The sequence below is a fragment of the Aplysia californica genome, unplaced genomic scaffold (assembly GCF_000002075.1).
Source record: "Aplysia californica isolate F4 #8 unplaced genomic scaffold, AplCal3.0 scaffold00035, whole genome shotgun sequence".
NCBI lineage: Eukaryota > Metazoa > Mollusca > Gastropoda > Aplysiida > Aplysiidae > Aplysia > Aplysia californica.
The window spans coordinates 1,879,150-1,900,523 of record NW_004797305.1 but is presented as its reverse complement, the minus strand read 5'-3'; the positions used below and the strand labels follow the sequence as shown (position 1 = coordinate 1,900,523).

Genomic DNA, 21,374 nt, shown 5'->3' with positions numbered 1-21,374 from the left:
TGGTGAAACTTGTAAAAACATTTTTCTCTGCAATTGTGACTGTCTTGTAATTATTACTTTTGTTTGGATAGAGTGATGTGAAGCCTGCTTTCTAAATGCACTCCGTACGCTGTCTGTACTAAAACCTGCCAGAGTATGAATTTATTGTTCAGAGCATTTTTTTTTTCAGAATGTGAGGAATCTCAAATTTTCAATGAAGCAGCATTCATGTTTTTTAAAAAAGCTGTCACAATTTCTGTAAAGATAAAGGCAGAGCTTTTTCTATTCTCGAGTCAGTGATTAGAACTTTTTGATCATCTGATATGTCTGGATGGGATCAATAGAACATGCACTTGCAGTAAAAGGGTGATTATTCGCTAATTACGTCTGATTTTGATTGAATTCCCCAACTAAACAAGGCAAGTTTCTATTTAGTACACAAATATAATAATAAAACTGACTTATAAGTTTGGTTCTCACAAAAGTGAAAGATTGAAAAAGTTATAATGATATTGATAATGCACTCTTGTACTAATTATGTCTACCCCTAACAATACAACACGAATGAAAGTTCGCTTTCTGCTGACCTTAATTATGTAAAAACTAAGGCTTTTTTGTCCAACTTTTTCATTCTAATCATTTTCAGACTTTTAGTCTTAAAAAACATTTGTTTTTAAATTTGCAAAAATCACACAGGGCATGAGATTGCTGTCTGTTGGACTCCTCAGTACTTATCTTAACCTACACATCCTGTTTTTTTACGCACTTCACTTATCGCTTTTCTATTCTTCTTTTTTTCAGGGTTATGGGACCTTTGTTTGATTTCGTTATTTTCAATAGTTTTGAGTAGTATATATATATATATATATATCAAAGATCAACGTCTTAACTCTTTGAGTGCCTCCAGCTTGTGGTGACAATGGTTATTTCTATCAAGTTTTTAAAGTTTGCCCATGACTGGTTAAAAATCAGTGAAAGACGTAAGTGGATTTCCAATCTTCACATATGTTCTGATTCATATCAGATGGATTATAATAAAGACAGACAGGTCCAGTTAATTCATTAAAAGTTCTTACATGTACTTTGTTTATCTCTAAAACTACATACCCAAAGAAATACAGAATCATAGCCCTAAACTCTGCTGACTTTGTACAGAATTGTAGTTGTAGTTTACACCAAGGTAAAACAACTGCCAACTTTCACAAGGAAAAGACCAGGTCCACCTTCAGACAGAAAAGAAGCAGCAGAAAACCCTTGCCTAGAGCCAAGAGGGATAGCTTATCATCCAACTTCAAGAAATAAGAGACAAATATGTTATTCCTGGGTTTTCTTTACATGTGTTTAAAAAGGCAAGAAAATATCTCCAACACTTTGGCATTCAAAGAGGTAAGAACTGTTGTTCTGATGTGTTTTGTGATTATTATTTTTTTCCAATATCCCCCTTGAAGTGTTCATCCCAGTGTGAGGCTTGGATCTATTGCTCTGACAGAACCACACAATAAACAATTTGTTTCTTATAATACTTTATTATGCCAGTCTGTGTTTTATTTTGCCCCCCTGCTCCCAAAATACTACTTATCCTTTTTTTTCTTCTTCACAAAAATTCACAACTGAAATCTTATTTATGCACCTACATTACATTGTAGCCTACATGTACGTATAAAAAAATCACATATTTCCATGTGACAGCATTGAAGCATTGTTAGAGAACTTGGATCCCGACTTCAAGTACAGTGTTTCCAGAGGACATACATCATGTACATGTACTGGGACTAGCACTTTGTCTTCTCAGAAAAAGAAAATTTTCCACACAATATCCCTTGAGCAGACATGCCAAGACTAAGATTCCTAGGAAGTTAGGGGAAAAGACTTACTTACACTTACCATAGAAAACATGTTCAATACCTTATTAAAAATAAAGAAATCAAGGTCAATATGGGTATGATTTTCTAAAACTGGCTTCTTGTGGCCAGAGGCAGGATACTTTATTATAATACAGTAGAACATGGCTATAGCGGGACTTTTAGTTCTAGAAGAAAAATCCCGCTGTAGACAAGTTCCCACTATAGAAATACAAAGGGGAATTACTGAAAAATCACACACTACACGCTCTCCTTTTCTTTTACTGTCTTTTGGCCAAGCCTAGGCCTAAGACGGGATGCCCATTAGGGGATCGGGTCTAGTTGGGGCGGTTTGCTAGCCAGATTGAGGGCCCAAAGCGGTTATCGTGGCACAAGCTGATTGTGCCCAACTCTTCGCCTCCAAAACAATCGCGTACGTTTTCAGGCAACCACCCCCGATCCGAACCTATCCCATCTCTAAAGGCTAATGGGCACCTCATATAAGACTATGTCGCATCACTTTTGGAGTGGCTCACGTAACACGTCTCTCCGTACTATCTCTCTCTGCTGCCTGCCCCACCTCACTCATCGCTGGACTGGCCAATCACAACACCGCACCGTTGACTAACGGTCTGGAGCCCACCTACAGCCTCCACCCCCCAACCCCCTTCCTCCAGCTAGAGCTCACTCGATCTCTCCCGCTGTATCCAATTTCGGGCCTTTCCTAGCCCCGTTAAACCCGAGAACAGTTAATTGAGTTACATAGACTAAAAAAGAAGGGGATTCCAGTAAGGTTCCGCTGTTGGGATGGTCCCGCTGCAGCGGGCAACGTTATAGTCATGTTCTACTGTATACCCGGTGGCAAAAAATGGCCACACTTGTATGGTACTTGTACCGTCAACACCACTGTAGTAGTTAGAAGAATCTACAGTTGTCTACATTATACAATGTACTATGGCAGAGGAATTCGGAGAAAGAAGTGTACCCTTCACAAGAAAGTGACCATGAAGCTTGCAACATTAGTTCTTTTTGGTCCAGTCTGTTCCATCTTGGCCCTCTCCTCTTTAAGTCCTCATTTCCTATAGGAGACATGGCCCTTTCTTGAAATCTTCTGTACTAACCTCTTTCCCTAAATTTTATTTGAAGTTCTACAACTTCAACTACCATAGCGACACAATGAAGACAAAAAATAGGACCTGTCTACATATGTGAGGCAGCGAGGTGAAATCAGATGCTCGTCAAAATAAGGAAATCAGAGAACCAGGCATTTTTGCGTCAGTTTGAAAATTTTTTTCCAATTTTTATTTTTTGGCTCAACCCCTTTTTGGAGTTACCAAACTTTGGCGGCCATTTTCTTGTTAATTTCACCACTGAAACCAGACGACCTCACTTCCTTCAATCACAAATACAGTCGAACCTGTGTAAGACGGAATCACAAGAGAGCCAGAAAAAAATTCCGTCTTAGACAGGGGAATTTAGGGGGAAACGGAGGTTGGGGGAGGGGGGGTTCAAAGGCCCAGCCGGTGGGATCAAGGATCGCTTGTCTGACGGGCAAGCAGTGGTCAAAACTTCACACCTCTCAATTGCTATCCTGTCTGATAATGACATGCGTCAGTCTTACTTATCCAATTACCACCAGTGCATGCCTTTCATGGGACCACTGTTTGATCTATTAAAAACAGAAACGTTTGAACATCTCCCTTGCTTCCATCCTTAACCCTAACAACCAATGCCCCCCTTTACTGCTATCATTGTAACAACGATTCAAGGAACTCTTTTCTCGGCTGGCCGTATGATCAGGGCGGCAGGCATTGGTCAATCTAATTTCACACCTCTGGCTTCTGGACCCAGGAGAGTTTCCGTAGTGGCTGGCTCCTGGAGCACTCTCACGGGCAGTCGTGAGATTTCACACCCACACTCCACTGACCATGCATCGCTCAGGGCTCACATGATGGGGTAACATCTTCCCCCAAATTGCACCCCTACTCCCCTTCCTCACCCTGCAGCATGACCATAGCGTTAGTTTAGAGCCAGCGGAACCAAACTTGCAAGTTTTGTTTCAAATCAGGGCTGAGCGGGCAAAGCATTTTCCGTCTTAGACAGGTGAAATCCTCGGAAGTGAGCAGATTTTTATTTCCGTTTCCGCGTTGGACAGGTTTCCATTTTATACAGACAGGTAATTAAAGAGGAATATATCAATGGGGGAGCGGGGAGATTCCGTTAAGACAGGTTTCCGTTTTATACAGGTTTCCGTTAAGGCAGGTTCGACAGTATTTTGACTTCTGTTGAAGATAAATGGGTTTTTATTTCATTGGAAGCAAGGCAACTGAATCAGCTTTCAGATGATACCAATAACTCCAAATGCCAAAAAATTGACGAGCGCCCGATTTTTTCGCCTCTAGACACACATTTCAGGATTTACCTCCTGTTATTGATCCAGTTATACTCAAAACAAAAAAGAATGAAACAACTCATTAATATTGAATATAAGATTTGTCATTTAATTTGATCCCAAACGGATAGAGTCGAACAAATTCTAAACTTTTAAGCTCTTCTTCCACATGAGTTACATGGAGAAAAGTTACCTTCTCAACAAGGATTATTAACCTAACTACTACAACACGAAAAAGGGTTAATTAAATTACTAAGTCTAAGAGAATTCAAAAGAAAATTATGACTGCATTTTAATGTAAAGAGAGGACAAAAAAAGAAAAGTAAAATGGAAATAAAACAGTAGGAAATTGGACACACTTGTAACACTAGTAACAGCACATACCTGCATAAATTGGCATACCATAACAAACCTACAGAAAAACTCGTCAAGAACCAAAAAGTATAAAATTTTCAAACAAAACAGAGCATCAGACAATGGTAATATCTGATTAACACAAGCACTCAAAACATCTTGACACAGGAAAAACACTCTGTGCCATGTCCTCCCTATACTGGAGCAAAGTGTACAACAGTATACAAAACCTACGTCACAAACAACATAAAATAACAATATGACCACTGCAAACACAGAGATTGTGGGCTGCACAATCTGCAATAGCAAACTGTCTTCATAAACGTAAATAGTTGTAAAGCGCATAGAGCATGCTGAAGAGTGTGGGTACGTGCCATATAAATGCATTTACTATGATAAAATCCTCTTTCTCGCTTTAAACCAAGTGTACATGATACTGTGCGCCTTCCATACACATGTTTCTGGTTCCCCACGATTGTAATTTGAAAGGGAATACCTGTCAAAAGATTTCGTGCAACTTCTAACAAACATTTTCCTCAAAAAGCAGGATAAACTCATTTAGGCCTACCTAGATCATCAACTAGCATCAAAAATTTTTTGTCGACCCTTTTTTTTCACCTTGTCATTTTCCATCCCACACAATAGCATTCTGGTAAGGGTAAAAGACAATGTCAGCTTCTGAGAACAAAAAACACAAGCATCTGCTTTGACAGCAAAATTTAGAGCTCCTGTTGACAGGGGGGAAAAAAAGAGCTTGTTTGGCCACTACATTATTTTCTTCATCAGCAACAAAATATTACAGTGACTTGACAGACAAAAGAACAACCTTTGACAAAGAAACCCAAAATCTACAAGAACAGACCCAAGGAAAAAAAACCTGCAAACTTCAAGCAAAAATACTGTAATGACATGTTATTTCTTTTATTCTTTTCTTAGCTTTCATTTTTCGGAGTACTCTTCATTAAACAGGCTTTCAAGTATTCATTGTGACCCACATATAAACAACTAAAGACTAGTTCCTTTGTTTTTGTGAAGATGAATGACAACATGCAATATCTCAAACTGAAATGAATAGTGCTGAGTTAAGTGTGATGACTCCTAAGACTAACTCTGTACCACAAATTCAATAAGTACTTCGTTCTTCCTACAGTTACGACATGTGAGTTGATTAAAGTAAGAAGTTATGTCGTAGATCTACAAACCAAGCACTATTCTTTCACATATATACAACTTACACCATCAATAATATTTCTTGAAACTGTGAAGTTTTGCAAACACCCAGGATAAATAATGCTATGATAAATCCCACATCACCAAAAGAGTGCACAAATGGGAGTAATATGAAACAAAGTCAAAACTGAAGTGAATTCAAAAACGTGAACTTGCAGCAGCTGAAATCTGAAGTGGTGCTCAACAGATCAATATGACCAATAACAAACAGTAAAATAGTGGCAAAATGTGAAAAAAATACAATTGGTATTCAAGACCAACAACTATAAAAAATGACGTTAACGTCACTAAAAATGATTCAAGTTGGAACAATATAGCAAGAGTCAAAGGATCCTATTGATAAATAATGCCCATTGCCAATTTTTTTCCAAAATGTTCCACAAAGTCATTGTTCATTTATCAATCTTTATTCACAAGCATGGGTGAGTCAGGTTCCTACAGGGCATGGACTTCACCACTGATTTCAACAGAGAGGCACCACAGGGTATTACAGCTCACCACACAAAACTATGACTTATTCACAAAGATGAATATATGGCATCAAGAATTACAAATGTGAGCGTGGTGAACAAACGTAATTATTTACAGAACTAGAGGGCCACAAAGGTTATGAAGCAGTCCAGATGGTCAAGGCCGACATTCACATTGAAAAGTCAAGTGTTCTCAACTGAAAAAAAGACACTTCCCACATCTATCTACAAGGAAGGCGACAACCAAATGGGACTGCCTTTTTCAATATTTCTCACAAAGAGCACAAATGGAGAGACAGTTTAAGACAGCTCTGTTGACAGTTCTGCCATCCTTATCATAAAGTTGTATAAACAGGATCACACATATCAAACGATTTCTTTGGGTTATCAATCGAGAGCTTTTCACATGTGGACCAAATTTTTTAAGCCTCCTTTAGACTAACTGCATTATGGAGTGTAAAAACGGAAACAATAGTTCAAAACTTCACCACTGTTATGATTTGAGCAAAGTACATTGCATTGACAAGTGAGAAAGCTAAAAAAGGATGTAGACAAAAGCCTTGATGCCATTTTCCTTAATTCACCAGATGCTGGTTCATTCAACTATACAGTACACATTCCTCATCAAGATTGCAGGCAAATAAAGCCATTTGAATATTTAGACACAACTTTTCATATATATATATTCATCTTCTTTCCTCTCAGTCTTCTCATTCCTTTTGAAGTTTTATTATCACTCAATTCTACCTTCACAAATAAAATCCTCCAAACATAACTAGATCACAGGAAAAGACATTATAGCTATTTCTATTTTCAAAAAGTGTTATCACACAACAATCCCATCATAGAGAGCAGGAAAAGAGTGTTATCTTTTACAAAACATAAATCAAGAAAGTTAGTGGCGTAATAGTTAGGCTCTCGGACTAGCAACCGTAAGGTCAAGTGCTTTGAACCCCATCGGGGACTCAACTTTATGTTCTTGGGAGAGACGAGACACTTTACACAAATATTCCTCGCTTCACCCAGCTATAGATGGCGTAAACATACTGTCTGTCAATGCAATCAGAAGTTTGCACTGAATGTTTCCCACGAAGCCGAGAATGTTTCTGAAAGTTCTAGTCCTACTGGAGTAATAATAGTTGTTAAGTGTACAGTGCGTAGCACTTAATATAAATGCAAATACTGTTATTATCACAATAGTCCCCCATTACTTTTGGCAAATTCTGAACTACATCAAAATGAGAAGCACCAAAACTACATACCCTTCTACCAAATAAATAAATGAAGAGTGTGCATGACTTTCAACTCATTACTTTCATAGCAAGATGCATGGTGTTAATGTAACAGTAATACATTGCGTTTTCTTAGTGAAACAAATTACATTAAAACTATTATTTTCCTCTTATCTACCATTTTTTTTCATAACTTGAAGTTTCTACTTTGAAAGATGTCTTGACAATATAAGTATATAAAACAATCTGCTCACCTAAACTAGCAAAACAAAACTCTTACACAAAAATATCAATAGTATAAAAAGGGATTAGTGATATTATTTCGTTCAGCGACAAATACTAAAGTGCATATCTGATATCACATTGGTTTGTTTTCATAGCTGTGCAGAAAAAAAAACATGTCTGTTGACACCCTTGAAGAGCCAAGAAGAAGTTTCAAGCTAAGCTAGTGGTGAGCCATTTTGGCATAGAGGTTGTCAGCGCTGTTGTCCATGCGAGCAGTAGAGGACTCGTTGCTTTTTTCATGCTTTTTACGAGCCGCTCTGTGAACCTTTTCCAAAAATTCGTGTACACCTGAAATACAAGAAATATCAAAATTAATGCCAGATAAACATCTCTCTGAATTCTTACTTTCTTTCTTCTTTTTTGGCAACATTATATTTCCCACACTATTCTAGGTAATGAAGCAATGTTATTGTGTCGTTTAGTGCATTTCACCAACAACAAAAAAGTAAAGTGGACTAGTAAAAAATGTAAACATGACCTTTCCAACAGCAGCTGACACTGTAAGATTAAATCATCAAGTACATTATGCTATACATAATTTCCAAGTAGCTGGTCAAGGAGCACAGTGAGGGCATTGAAGTAAGAATGGAGAGTAGAAAGAAATGCCAGCAGAGAGCCAGAAAATGCATGAAACATGAAAAAGATAAAAGGAAAAAAACGTCAGCAAGGGAGACAGTTGATTCTCTAGATTCCTTCTTTACATTCACAGACAAACATCAACAGCAAAGACAAACTCTCAGCAGTGAATAGTTAACTTCTTGCTCAAAAGGAAAGAATGTGTACAGCACATTCCCTTTGTAGGTACTTTTAGCTAAGATACTTCATTCATTATACATTGATTCCAAATCTTTGCTATATGAACTCAAAACAATTCTTGCACACATGGATAGACAGTTGGAGGCTCCCCTTTACCATTATGAGAACATCTTGCACTTGCCCCAGTAAATCTTTGACCTATTTTTGACTGTATGGACAGATAGAACATAGGTTTCCGTCTATCTCTTCATCCGAAGACAGTAATATTTTTAAAATGCATCATGACAGGCTGGAATCAAGCAACTTGTTCATTTGTTCTGCTTGAGATGAAAAAATACCCAACTATCTTGAATAGAAGTTGAGATATTTTCGATTGATGGGTGCTAGGGTTGCTTAATTGCAAAAGTGAAATTAGCAAGGAAATGACTGCCAAAATTTGGTGACTTCCCAAGCTTGAGTATCCTTGGAAACTGCTAGTTAATATTTTTATGCTTTTGATCTACATTTTTCTGAAAAAATCCAAACAGAAATATTTGTACGTAACTTAAAAGGTGTTGAATGAAAAAAAAAAATCAATTAAAATTGCAAACAGGCTGAAAAATGTCAGTTCGAGTTCGATTTCATTATTTAGATGAGCGCCTGATTTCACCAAAATGACACACACATATGATTACTTATAAAAACAACCATCCAAAAGAGAGCTGAGAGACCAACCCCATAAAGCACTAACCTGTGCTTGCCATCCAGTTGTAGCACACAGTGGGAAAGTTGGTTTGTGGATCGTCACAGTAGGTCATAACGTACTCAAACCCATTCTGCAAAATGAACAAGTTGAAGGGTGAGGGCACAACTTCTCAAATGTCTTTAGCTTTCAACAGGTACATAACCTGAGGCAAAAACAAACAAAACAAGACAGTTTTCTTTCGTAAAACATTTCTTAAAGTTGAGCTGGATTACAGGAAATAAGTTTGTTTTTTTAAAAGCACATGCATTCTCAAGCTTCAGTGAAAAAGAAGATTTCATAAATGTTTATATAAAGTTGTATTGTCCTTGTAGTTTTAAGAACATTATCAGTTATAGGCAAATATCATTATATGAGTATGTCAAAGAAAGCAGTTTTATATGATGTTGTTTGTATAAGTAAGAGTTTTACAGTATTAGGTCATGTGAGCTCACGAAACACAAGTTCGTTGCATTCACAACAGTTCACTGCTTGGGTTAATGATCAGATTTTAAAATGTTAAAAACTTGAGGAAATATAATCTAAAAATGATAACCTGCTTAAAGTCAAAATAACTGTATTTACAATTTTCTGTCAAGGATTCTGTTGGGATCTGCTTTTCTTTTTTTCTTTTATCCACCGCTTATACCCTTTTAGATGTCGCGAGAAGAAAGAGACGTCTCTCTGTGGCCAGCAGGAGAGCTTGTTAGTGTTTCCCTGACTCCATCTATCCAGGTCTCTCTCGGTCGCCCTCTAGCCTTGTTGCCATTGAATTTTTTTATGTAAGCACGTTGTGCTGGATGGTGTTTTGGTAATCGCATGAGATGCCCGAACCACTTGATTCTTTGGTGTTGGTTGTGATGCATGACATCATTTGTGCCAACCATTTCTCTGATTACTCTAGCATCTGCGTTTGTCGCAGCCGCGACCGCGATATAGGACTTTTTTGGTTCGCGAATAGCGGCAGCGATTTTGGCATTTTTCCAACAAAAAACTACCGCCGGGAAAAAAATATACTTTAAAAAAAAACAACAACAAAAAACAACAACCGGAGAATAATAATATTCGTGAAAGGAAAAATAAACCGAACCTCTTTAATTTTAAAAAGAAAGTTTATACTTGTGCTTCACTTCGCTTCTTTCTCACTTGTTAACGTTGATTTGTAATTTTCATGTGAAGAATATAAGTACATTATATACTATTTATATTGCTGTTTCTCTTTCATGTTTCCCTCTTTCTTGTCAGGGCTCCCCTTTTCACGCCAACTTAAGAGGTTCCTTCACCCTTTGTTTTACTATCTTAAGGGGTATTTAAACCCTTCTTTTAGAAACTCAAAGGGTAAAAGTCAATATCTCATAATTTTAGGGTAAGTTTTTTTGCTTAAACATTTAACTCACACGCACATTCACACAGACACACACAGAGTGACCATGACTATGATTAAATGCTAACGATGTTTAATTACCTTTATGAAATAAATGAGTAATATTGACTAGAATTAGAGTAGTGTCCATTTAGAGGGGGGGTGAGTGGTGGTAGATGAGCAGTTGGGCCTATCAAAAATAAAATAAAAGTTGACAAACCAAAAGGGGTCAATTCCGACTGTAATACACCAAGAAAAATAGGCCTGCCCCTCTATGAAATCTAAAAGTCAGGATCTCAGCAGGGAAAAAAATTGGGTCTTGGTGAAAGAAATCGGGATCAACGACAAATCACCCAGGTCACTGCAAAGCTGACTTTAAAAATTTCCAGGGGTGTCCATTATTATATCCATGTATATTCCCTCTGCGCGCCCGCGCGTGTGTGTGTGTGTGGTGTATGTGTGTGCGCGCGAGCGCCTGCCTGAGTGTTTTATCTTTTTTTAAATCCTGAAGTATCATGTCAAGCTCTCCTAGTCCAAGTATTATACCCCCCCCCCGGATAAGTCCCGAAAGACGCTTCAACCGGTGCGCATGAACTTAAACTGACCCCGTCGATGGACCGTCTCTGACCTAGTCCCCGACACACGCGGAACTCACACGCCGAAGTCATGTCACATGGTGCGAACGCGCGATTGAAACAATTCTACTGACGGGTCTTGATGACAGGCTCAACTAACCAGAACTCGAACAAAGCATGTTTTGGCGAAAGTAGATCTTGAGAATGTCTTAAGAAGACATGACGTGTGTTCAATGTGTAATCGAGTCAAAATGACTGTCTCTTCTGAAGAGGCCCAAGGTTTTCCTGGACCCAGTTTGGGCTTAAAATTATGTAGTTTGTTGTCGGTTTTATTCTTCCAATGAGTCTCCCACAGACATGACGTTTTTCTCTAATTTACATAAAATGGAAAGGAGAAAAGAAACATACCTCATCAAACGTTGTGTATGGTTTGATGACCATCTGTGAGGTGTAAGTAGCAACGCGGACGCACGATGAATCCTCTGGGCAGCTCGGGTGCTGGGTGGCCTTAGCAGTTATCACCATGGTGTTGGACTCTTGATCCAACTGGACATTGGAAAAATTACAATATATATGTCATCCACACAAAAAACAATAAATGGAAAAAGGAAACAAGTCCAAAGAAATAATGCAAGAAATTAGAATTTCAAAAACAGTACCTTTGAAATCATGTTCCAACCTCACAACTGTCAAAATATAAATTAATTCATACAAAACAGAAACAAAAAGAAAAAGGGATGAGAGCCTTGAAGCAAACCAAAGCCATTCATGTGAATATGATTATCATAAGGACAGTAAGTAACAAGTCGAAAACATATTAGTTCATAATATTGTCAGGGCATTAAGTCTATCAAGCAACTTCAAATGGACTCAAAACAACATTGATCATTGAGTTCAGACAGACTGCATGTGTGATAACTGGTAACAATAATGGGGGAGGGGGGGGGGGTGTTGTTGATAGCATGCCTGCAGGTAATTATGTAATATGCTGAACCATCGAGCCAAAGTACTTGCATGCACAGTTGGATAGTAACATTGGATTTTTTCCACTTTTTCTCCCCCTTGAATTCTTGTCAAAACTGGACCGAAAACCTAGTTTTCTGGGATAAATATTCAAAGCTTACAGGTTAAGCCTGTGAAAGGCACCTTGGCAGCTAAAAGTCCAAAAGCAGTCACGTCCTGGTCCTTCCCAAATTTAAGAAATGCTTGTCAGAAGAATAGAACACTAAAAACACCTGCTACAATGTCATGTGGCTACCAGAAAAGCAAAGGAAATAAGACTCTAGCTGACACACTTGTGAAGAGAAGAGCGACACCAACACTTATTCTGTCTCTAGGCTATCAAGAATAGTGAGGTGGGGAAAAAGGTTTCCCAAAGAGCAGACCCTCTTGATTATTGAATAAAAACTGGGTTCTGTCAATAAGATACAAAACAAAATAAAAACCGTAGAGCTGTTCAAGAGCAAAAACATGACAAGTCGGTGATATAAGTGAAAATTTTCCAACTCAAATCACTGAAACCCAAGTGGGTACAGTTTTAGAACTTTCTGACAAATTTTCATCTCCAGATCATGCTCTAAAGCTCATGTTACATCCACATCTAGAATGCCAACATAAAACTACTTACTGTGTATCTTCGAACATAGACATAGTCCCTTGGATACATGGGATACTGAAATAAAGAATTATGAACTCTAAAGATCTAAGATAATCAATTTATGTAAACATTTTTAAACCAAAAAAAAACAGCAACAGGAAACTCTACACAATCTTTACTCCACTTCCCAGACAAGCAAAAAAGGTGCTGCACTTGAAATATAAATGTTTTCTCTGTACAGCCAGCTCAATGGGGCTCTGACCAAGCTGTATTTTAACTTAATGAGCAAAAACAAATTGTGACAAAACACCTCATTGTTGTCAACAGCATACATAAAATGCTGTTTATATTTTCAACAAAAAAATTAATTTCACTCTATACTGCTGACTGCTACTCTACCACACAAAGCTTTTAAACAGATCTAGCAAGGGCTGTACGGTAATATATATATACAAACAGACCTTACAAAAGAATCAAAGACTTTGAAAGGAGAGGGAGGTGAAAAAAAAGAGGAATCAATGAGAAAGTAGAGAAAGAATAAATTGTACAAAGAGAAAAAAAAACAGAACAAAACAAAAAAACTTACAGGAAACTTGTATACCCAGTGAACAACTTCTGAGGTGGACTCCTTATCTTTTTCCACAACCCGCACATCAAGAGTATTTTTGTCCCAATCCTTCCAGTATGCAAGATCCACCTAGTCAGAAAAACAAAATAAGTCCCAACAGCAAGTTAACAACAATCACAGCCATATAATGCGTATATTTACAAGATCATGAACAAATATATGTATATATATCAACATACATACAAAACTAATACAAAATTGCAAACGCACTGTTCCAATGAACAAAAGCAATATATATTTGTCCTTTAAAGAATAAATATAATCATATGGCTAGAATAATAGTATCTCCCTGAACATTGCTAGGTAATCTTGCAATCTCTCCCAAAACATGCGTTTTTCCACTACCTTACTATCACAACCAACATGGGATCAAAATCTCATTCATTTTCTTTGAAGCATTTGATCAGTGCATAAACAAGAAGAGGATAAATAGAAATCTTTGAAGAACATTATTCTAAGGCGATCTTAATCTGGGTAATAAAGTTAAAAGCTTGAACAAGGAAGTCTCATAATTACAATAACAACATCAAAAAGCATAATAAGAACACAGCTCTCTACCTGTGTGTTGTAGAATGCACGAGAGGGGATGTCAGTAAAATGCCCATAGACTGAAAAAAAAGCAAAAGAAGCATTCATTAGTAAAAATAATCAGTCAAATAACAGAAATTAAAAATAAACAACTGACTGGACAAACACAGCATAATTTGCTTAATTCAATCAATAAATGATTAACTGCATACCCATGTACTAATGAAATTCCTTAACCATTTTCCCTTGCATGACTTCTTTAAAATTTGAAATGATTCGGGAAAAAGTGCTCATGTGTTGATATGGCTTGACTAAAAAAAATACCTACTTAAATCGTTGAGCTCTCGAAGGAGTGATTTTTAAGTCCATTCTGGCCAAATGATAAAATGATTAATCATTTGTTTCTCTTTTTTAATTCAAAATTTTATTCAGAGAAATTTAGTGAAAATTGAACTCACAACACCTTAAAAACAAAAAATAACCTTAAAAACAAAAAATAACCTAAAATTTCCTTTCCAAAACAAAACTTACGGCAAAAAATGTGAACTGGATAATTTTAAGTCAGAGTCAAACAACTTTTACTCCTACTCATAAGCATAAGTACAGGAAAATTTCTCTGCCTTCACTTTGACACAATGTGAATACTTAAGGGTAAAAAAAATCAATATTGTCTATTCACCTTCTTGTACCTCTGTTTGGCACCATTTGAACTGCTATATATATATATATCTCGCTTATAAAATCTCTTCACTAAATTCACAGGGAATTTGCACATGAGTCTGAAATGCTATTGACCTACAGGAACTGATTTTTGTCCTGCTAAAATCAAAGCCGTTACCGATTATCTCTTTGTTTATTGTAAATTAAAAAAACAACTTCGCTTACAGAACACAATCAAGAATAATTTACAGACCGACCTAAGCTACTGTGGGCTCACCTTTTCTCAATGCGTGCTCATATGACTTTATGCAGTTGCGAGCGCCGTAAAACCTCAGCTAAAACTTTTAAAAACTCAATGCTGCATGCTTTTTCTTTACCTGCCCCACAAACCTCTAAAACATTTCAGCCTTGTGATATTAAAAACAGATCAAAGAAATTCACTGCTGTGAAAAAACAGTTTTGTTTTAATAAGTGTTTCACAGTACTTGCAAAACAATTAGGTCATTTAAGAGCTGAAGATTAAACGTATTACAAGACAGTTGAGTAACACTAAAAAGGAGGAGTGACAAGGACAACAGATGTTCGATAGGAAAGGAGCAAACCATAGAGCACCCACAAGCCACCCACAAATAAACAGTTTGACAGCAGATTGAATGAAAGACATGGAAAACAAATCAGTCAAAATATAAAACGACGCAGAAATGACCAGAAACTGTGGGCATTGAGAAAGTGAATACACTATACTAGCAACAGGTACACATCAAGGACTTAACATCTACACCCAACAGACAGACCGAACATACCTCTGTACTGGTAGAGCTGTGTCTCAGGAACAAACCTCCTCCAAACCATGAAGTGTGCACGATCTACAACTTGTTCCCATTCACTCATCTCTGTGCATGCCTCAGCTTCTTTTTCTTGCTTCTTGTGACTCCATTCAACCAGCTTGTGCACTGCTTCCATTTCCTCCCGGAACCTTAAAGTTGGAGAACATATTAATGCACATGAGATCATTCAGAATAAAAACACCACATGGACTTAAAGTGATCCAAGGTTATGACCAAAGGTTGAGAAATACAGAGATCCCTACTAAAGCTACCCGCAACAGTGGATACATTGATTCCTACCAAAGAGGCACCAAGCCCAGGAATGAAAAGCACAAACGAAGCCATTCACACTTTTATTCCCATGTCGTGTTCATCACAAAAGATCACCACATAACAGCAGCCTGAGCTGGAGAGTACAGCTGTCTATGACTGGAAGAAAGATCTCTATACCCCCTGTGAAGCATGGATAAGGATCTACACAGATGGGCCTGCCACTGATGCCATGAAAAGAAGAAGTTATAGACCATGCCAAGCAGAGGCAATCCCAACCGAGTAGCATTGTACTACAAGGCAGTGGAAGCTCTCATGAACAGCAAACATCATTCACGTATTTGATAGACCCCCAAAATCAAACATTTTTCCGCTGACGGTTGCAACGTCACCACTGCAATTACTGCTGGCAAACTCCAAAGGGAGCGAGAGGCAATGGAGGGCATCCTATGCCTGAGGATCAAGCAGCAGTGGATACTTTTGCACTACGGTGTCTCAGAAAAAAAACAAAAAACAGGCAGATTGGAAGGCACAATTGTGTGTACAGAAAGAGAAGTCAAGCAGCAGCATCACCTGCCCAGGGGTGAAAAGCCCTCATGGAAACAATGAATTTAAAGCACAACAGGTGCCAGATAACTACCGTGAATGAGATTATTCAGATGTCCTGTCGAGAACAAGTGATTATCTTCAGACTAAAACACAATACACTATACTATATTCAAATATCACATGCACAGATATTTAATAAAACTTGTAACATGTACAATCACCAAAATGTCAGCGTAAGGAAGCAGACCAAACTCAGGAACACATTCTCCAGTAGTGCCACACAAAGACAGCCCAAAGACATGAAATGTGGCCAAACAGCATTAACACTACACATGAGAGGCTTACTAGTTGCAGTAGATAGCTAAGATAGTAATAAGTGCCCGATTTCTAAAACAAAACATTAACTAACTCAGACTTCGGTCTTTCACTACTCACTGAACACAACCCAAAACCTGGACACCTTTCCCAATCTAATCATAGGTGAACTTAAATTCAACATGGAAAAGTGAGTAACAGAAAATTGAGACATGCCGGAAGGAGTTCCGCAGAGGGCAACAACACCAAACCCTAACCCTAACTTTAACCCTAATCCTGAACTCTTGTTTTATAGTTTGCTCAGTAGACCTTGTCTCAGCAAGTGCTGGCCCTCTTCGGAACTCCTCCCAAGACATCATTGAAATAGGATAGGCCTAGGGCCCAGGGTTAAAAATATAAAAAATGACAATTTAATTGGCATTCTCCAGATTTGGCCCCAAGAGTACTGAAATAACGATACTGACATAAATACTGGGTATTTATGTTTTATAAGACGTGCAGTCCCGGCATTGAGAAGCATAGGATAGACGTGATGTTACTATTGTTAGCGTTTCGTAGGAGGAGCCTAATGGCGAAACCAGGAAGTGACTCCCGAAACAGAGTCATCCTCCCTCCAGGTCGGGGGTTGAGTCACGAGACTAACAACCTCTCTCGTAAAAAGAACCTACTACAGAAACACATACAAGCAAAAACCATTATCTCTGTTTGGCTGGTCGTGGATTTTCTCAGAATGGAGAGTTTATGATGCGAGGCAGTGAAAGCCGAAAGGAAACGGCTGGGCAGAAGCCTCCACCATCATCCAAGTTTCTCTGGATTGGATCGTGGAACGTTAGGACCCTTTACAAGGCTGGAAAAACTGCACAGGTCCTCCAAGAGATGCACCAATACCACCTACACATTCTGGGAATCAGCGAGACCCACTTGAACCAGTCTGGACAGAAGGGAATGAAAGAGGGGGGGCTTTTCATTTTTATTCAGGAAATGACAGTGTATTGAACCACACAGGGAAGGAGTAGGGATGATCATATCCAAAACAGCACAAAAGACATTCAGGGGTGGGAGGCGCACTGTCCAAGGATCATCATGGCCTCATTTGGAACTAAAAAAGAACTCAAGGAAAGAGAAGCCTGAAGAAGGTCATAAACATGAACATCATACAAGTGTATGCCCCAACTTCTACAACCGCCTGCAGAATGTGATCGATGAACTTCCAGGTAAGGACATCAACATTGTCATGGGAGACCTAAATGCAAAGGTAGGTTCGGGCAATCGTCACTGTGAGGAAATCATGGGCAGACATGGATTAAGAGAGGCAAACTTGAACAACAGAGAAAGATTCCAAAACTTCTGTGTATTCAACAACTTGGTTATTGGAGGAACAATCTTCCCACATAAAAGAATTCATGAGGCCACTTGGGTCTCTCCGGATGGAACAAAGGAAAACCAGATCTTATCATTTTTGCATTTTCCGAAAGTTTAGACGCTCACTGGAGGACGTCTGAGTCTTACGAGGAGCAGACGTCGCATCAGACCACCATTTGATCCTTGGAAAGATGAAACTGAACCTGAGAAGATGCACAAATCTCAACTGGAAGTCGCCAAAAGTATGAAGTGAGCCTTCTGAAAGACCCAGTAAAGAAGAATGAATTCAAGTTGGAACTGAAGAACAGATTTCAAACACATCAAGATCTGGATGACTGTGAAGTAAACGAACACTGGGACAAGATAAAAGAGGCAACTTAGGCAACTTGCCAGAGCATCCTAGGACCCAAAGTCAACACTAGGAATCGGAATGAATGGATTTCACAGGACTTCGACATAATCAAAAGAAGAAGAGAGCTGAAGGCCCAAGTCAACAACAGCCGTACCCGAACTGAGAAACTCGCTGCACAAGAGTACACCGAAGTAAACCGGGAGGTAAAGAATTCCATCTTGAAGGACAAGAATACCTACCTGAACGGCCTGGCCGAAAAGGCAGAGAAAGCAGCAACAGATGGACACTTGCAGATTGTACATCAGACAACAAAGACTCTTTCAGGTAGGTTCAGCAAGCCCACTCTACCAGTGAAAGACAAAGTGGGAAAGACTTATTTTCAACCCAGAGGAGCAACTGAACCAACGGAGAGAACACTTTATCAACTCTTGAACAGACCACCTCCAGAAAACCAACCAGAAATTCTTCCAGCAAGAAATTACCTCCAAATCACTACGGAACCACCTTCGAGAGAGGAAATTGCTGCAGCTATAACAGCACTAAAGTCCCACAAGGCAGCTGGTCCCGACCATATACCACCGGCAGATATAAAGATACATCAGTGGAAATTCTCTATGCTCTATTCGAAAAGGTTTGGCAAGAGGAGGAAATACTATCAGACTGGAAGGAAGGCTACCTAATCAAGCTGCCAAAGAAAGGAGACCTCAGCAATTGTAACAACTACAGAGGCATAAAACACTCCTGTCTATACCTGGGAAAGACTTTAACAGGATATTCCTGGAGAGATTCAAACTGGCAACAGATGAGAAGCTCAGAGGAAACCAGGCAGGATTCCGCAAGTACCGATCTTGTGTGGACCAGCGCATCATTGTTGAGCAATCGCTTGAATGAATTTCACCACTCGTGGTCAACTTCATTGATTATAAAATGAAAAGGCATTTGACAGCGTAGACGGGGAAACTGTGGAAACTCATGCGGAATTATGGAATACCTGACAAAATCGTCAAGCTTGTGAAGACCACCTATGATGGAACAAACTGCGAAGTCTTCGACGAAGGACAACTCTCAGAACCATTCCAGGTACAGACAGGAGTGCGACAAGGACGCTTGCTCTCACCTTTCTCTTCATACTGGCAATTGGCTGGATCATGAAGGAAGCCACCAGAGGCAAGCGAAATGGAATACAGTGGATCCCTTGGCAGCAGCTGGACGACTTGGACTTCCCCGATGACCTTGCACATGCTCAGAAGCAGGAAAAGACCAAAAAACTCAACAGCCTATCAAGGAGTGTTGGCCTATGAATACACCCGGGCAAGTCGAAAGTAATGAAGCTAGGAAAAGTGTCAAGTCTTGCAGTGACAGTGGAAGACACTCCTCTAGAAGAAGTGGACCTACCTTGGAAGTGTCATCGATGGTAAAGGTGGAACTGAGATGTAAAGCAAGAACCGCCAAGGCAAGGTCAGCATTCAAGCAATTATCAAAAGTCTGGAAAACAAGCAACATGATACATTTCACTGCGCACCAAGATTCGACTCTTTAATTCCAATGTCAAGTCTGTGCAGTGTGCTCCTCTAGGGCTGCGAAACTTGGAAGACAACAAAGACAATGCTGAATAAAGTCCAGACTTTCATTAACAGATGTACGAGGAGTATCCTAGGAATTAAGTAGCAGGATAGAAATAAGAAATGAAGAGCTGGATAGAAGTAGAAATAGTTACTAAGAAAGTGGTGTTGGATGGGACCTTCAGAAAGCCCAGCGGAAACATCACAAGACAGTCACTGCAATGGAACCCACAGGGACACGAGGCAGGGGTAGGCCACGGGAAACATGGAGGAGATGTGTAAGAAAGGGACATGAGAGAGATGAAGCTCACGTGGAACGAGCTAGGAAGGATGGCCCAGGACAGAGATAAATGGAAGGAGCATGTATGTGGCCTAGACCCTGCCAGGGGTGAAAGGCACTGATGATGATGACTGATGTTTTATCCGAAAGAGCAAGATATGCCCTGCTATTTTTCAGTACAAAATGAGGAGTAATATTTCACTAGTTTTTAACAAGGGGGGTTCAGCCGGGGAGGCATGTCCCCTGGCCCTGACCTGATAAAACTATGGGGGGTTTCAGGGGGGGCATGACTCCCCCTACTTAAACTTAAACTTTACTCTACAATTTGATATTTTGCTCGCCGCCTGTCAAACATTGTGTGTATCGGCAATTCGGCATGTGCAGCAAAATTATCAGATCTATTATTATGTAATCGTTTCGAACCAGAAGTAATCGGTGGAGCCAAAACCCAAACTCCATAAAGTTATTGTTGGGGCCAAAACCGGATTATCCCATTAAATTATGCTACACAGATTAGACAGACAAAAGTTGATATTGGATAGTCACTGATAGTGATAGTCTACCTTTGAATATCTTCATCAGGAACTCTCTCCTTCTCCCATTGAAATATGCAAGCAGACAGCAATGCTAGCAACGGACGACCATTACGATGTACATTCATTTTCACCTTCTGCATCAAAAGACGTTCTCCATATATTCGTTGATACAACAGCAAAATCTGATAGGCTCGTCTCAAACGAAGTGCTGCAACCCGATTACACTGTTGCGTCAGTGCCATTTCCAATACATTTAACTTTGTGCCGATGTTCAACATAACCGCTCGAAGTTTATCACTTGCATTCTGGCCAAATAGAAACTTGGTAGTTCTATTTCCCCAGCTCGAAAAAGTCTTCGACACACAGCGTTTACAAAGTGATGAAAACTGAGGAGAGCTCACGTTGTTGGGGCCGAAGACCCCAGTCCCTGTTGTAAAAAGTTTTCGGAAAGCCATTTCAGCAAAACAACATGAGCATCAAGTTCAATATAAACCAAAAGATTGTAGATCTAGATCTAGATCTAATTGTCCCCAGTATTTATGAAATACACGGGCTGCAGACTCTCAGAGAACAATGGGTCCGCTGCCAAAAATCAAGTTTTATCTTATTATTGTACCACCACTCTTCTTTGATTACTCTTGACTTGCGGCATGGACCAAACTCCCATGATGAAAAGCCATGACCTTCACTTCGTAATTGTGTCGCAAAAA

General features: G+C 39.1%; 1 protein-coding gene across 2 annotated transcripts; it reads right to left on the bottom strand.

Moving 5' to 3' along the window:
- Nucleotides 1-4,300: 4,300 nt before the first annotated feature.
- LOC101853679 (stAR-related lipid transfer protein 7, mitochondrial) lies at nucleotides 4,301-21,374 on the bottom strand. 2 transcript variants are annotated; one of them, XM_005091760.3, is made up of 8 exons: nucleotides 20,692-21,374; nucleotides 15,415-15,587; nucleotides 13,982-14,031; nucleotides 13,382-13,492; nucleotides 12,826-12,870; nucleotides 11,607-11,744; nucleotides 9,270-9,354; nucleotides 4,301-8,071 (listed from the first exon to the last, which is right to left on the bottom strand). In XM_005091760.3, the coding sequence occupies exons 1-8, from the start codon at nucleotides 21,117-21,119 to the stop codon at nucleotides 7,944-7,946; spliced, it is 1,158 nt and encodes a 385-aa protein (XP_005091817.1). In that variant the 5' UTR covers nucleotides 21,120-21,374; the 3' UTR covers nucleotides 4,301-7,943. The 2 variants fall into 2 exon arrangements, with proteins under 2 accessions (XP_005091817.1, XP_005091818.1); XM_005091761.2 differs by having other exon boundaries at nucleotides 20,796-20,902.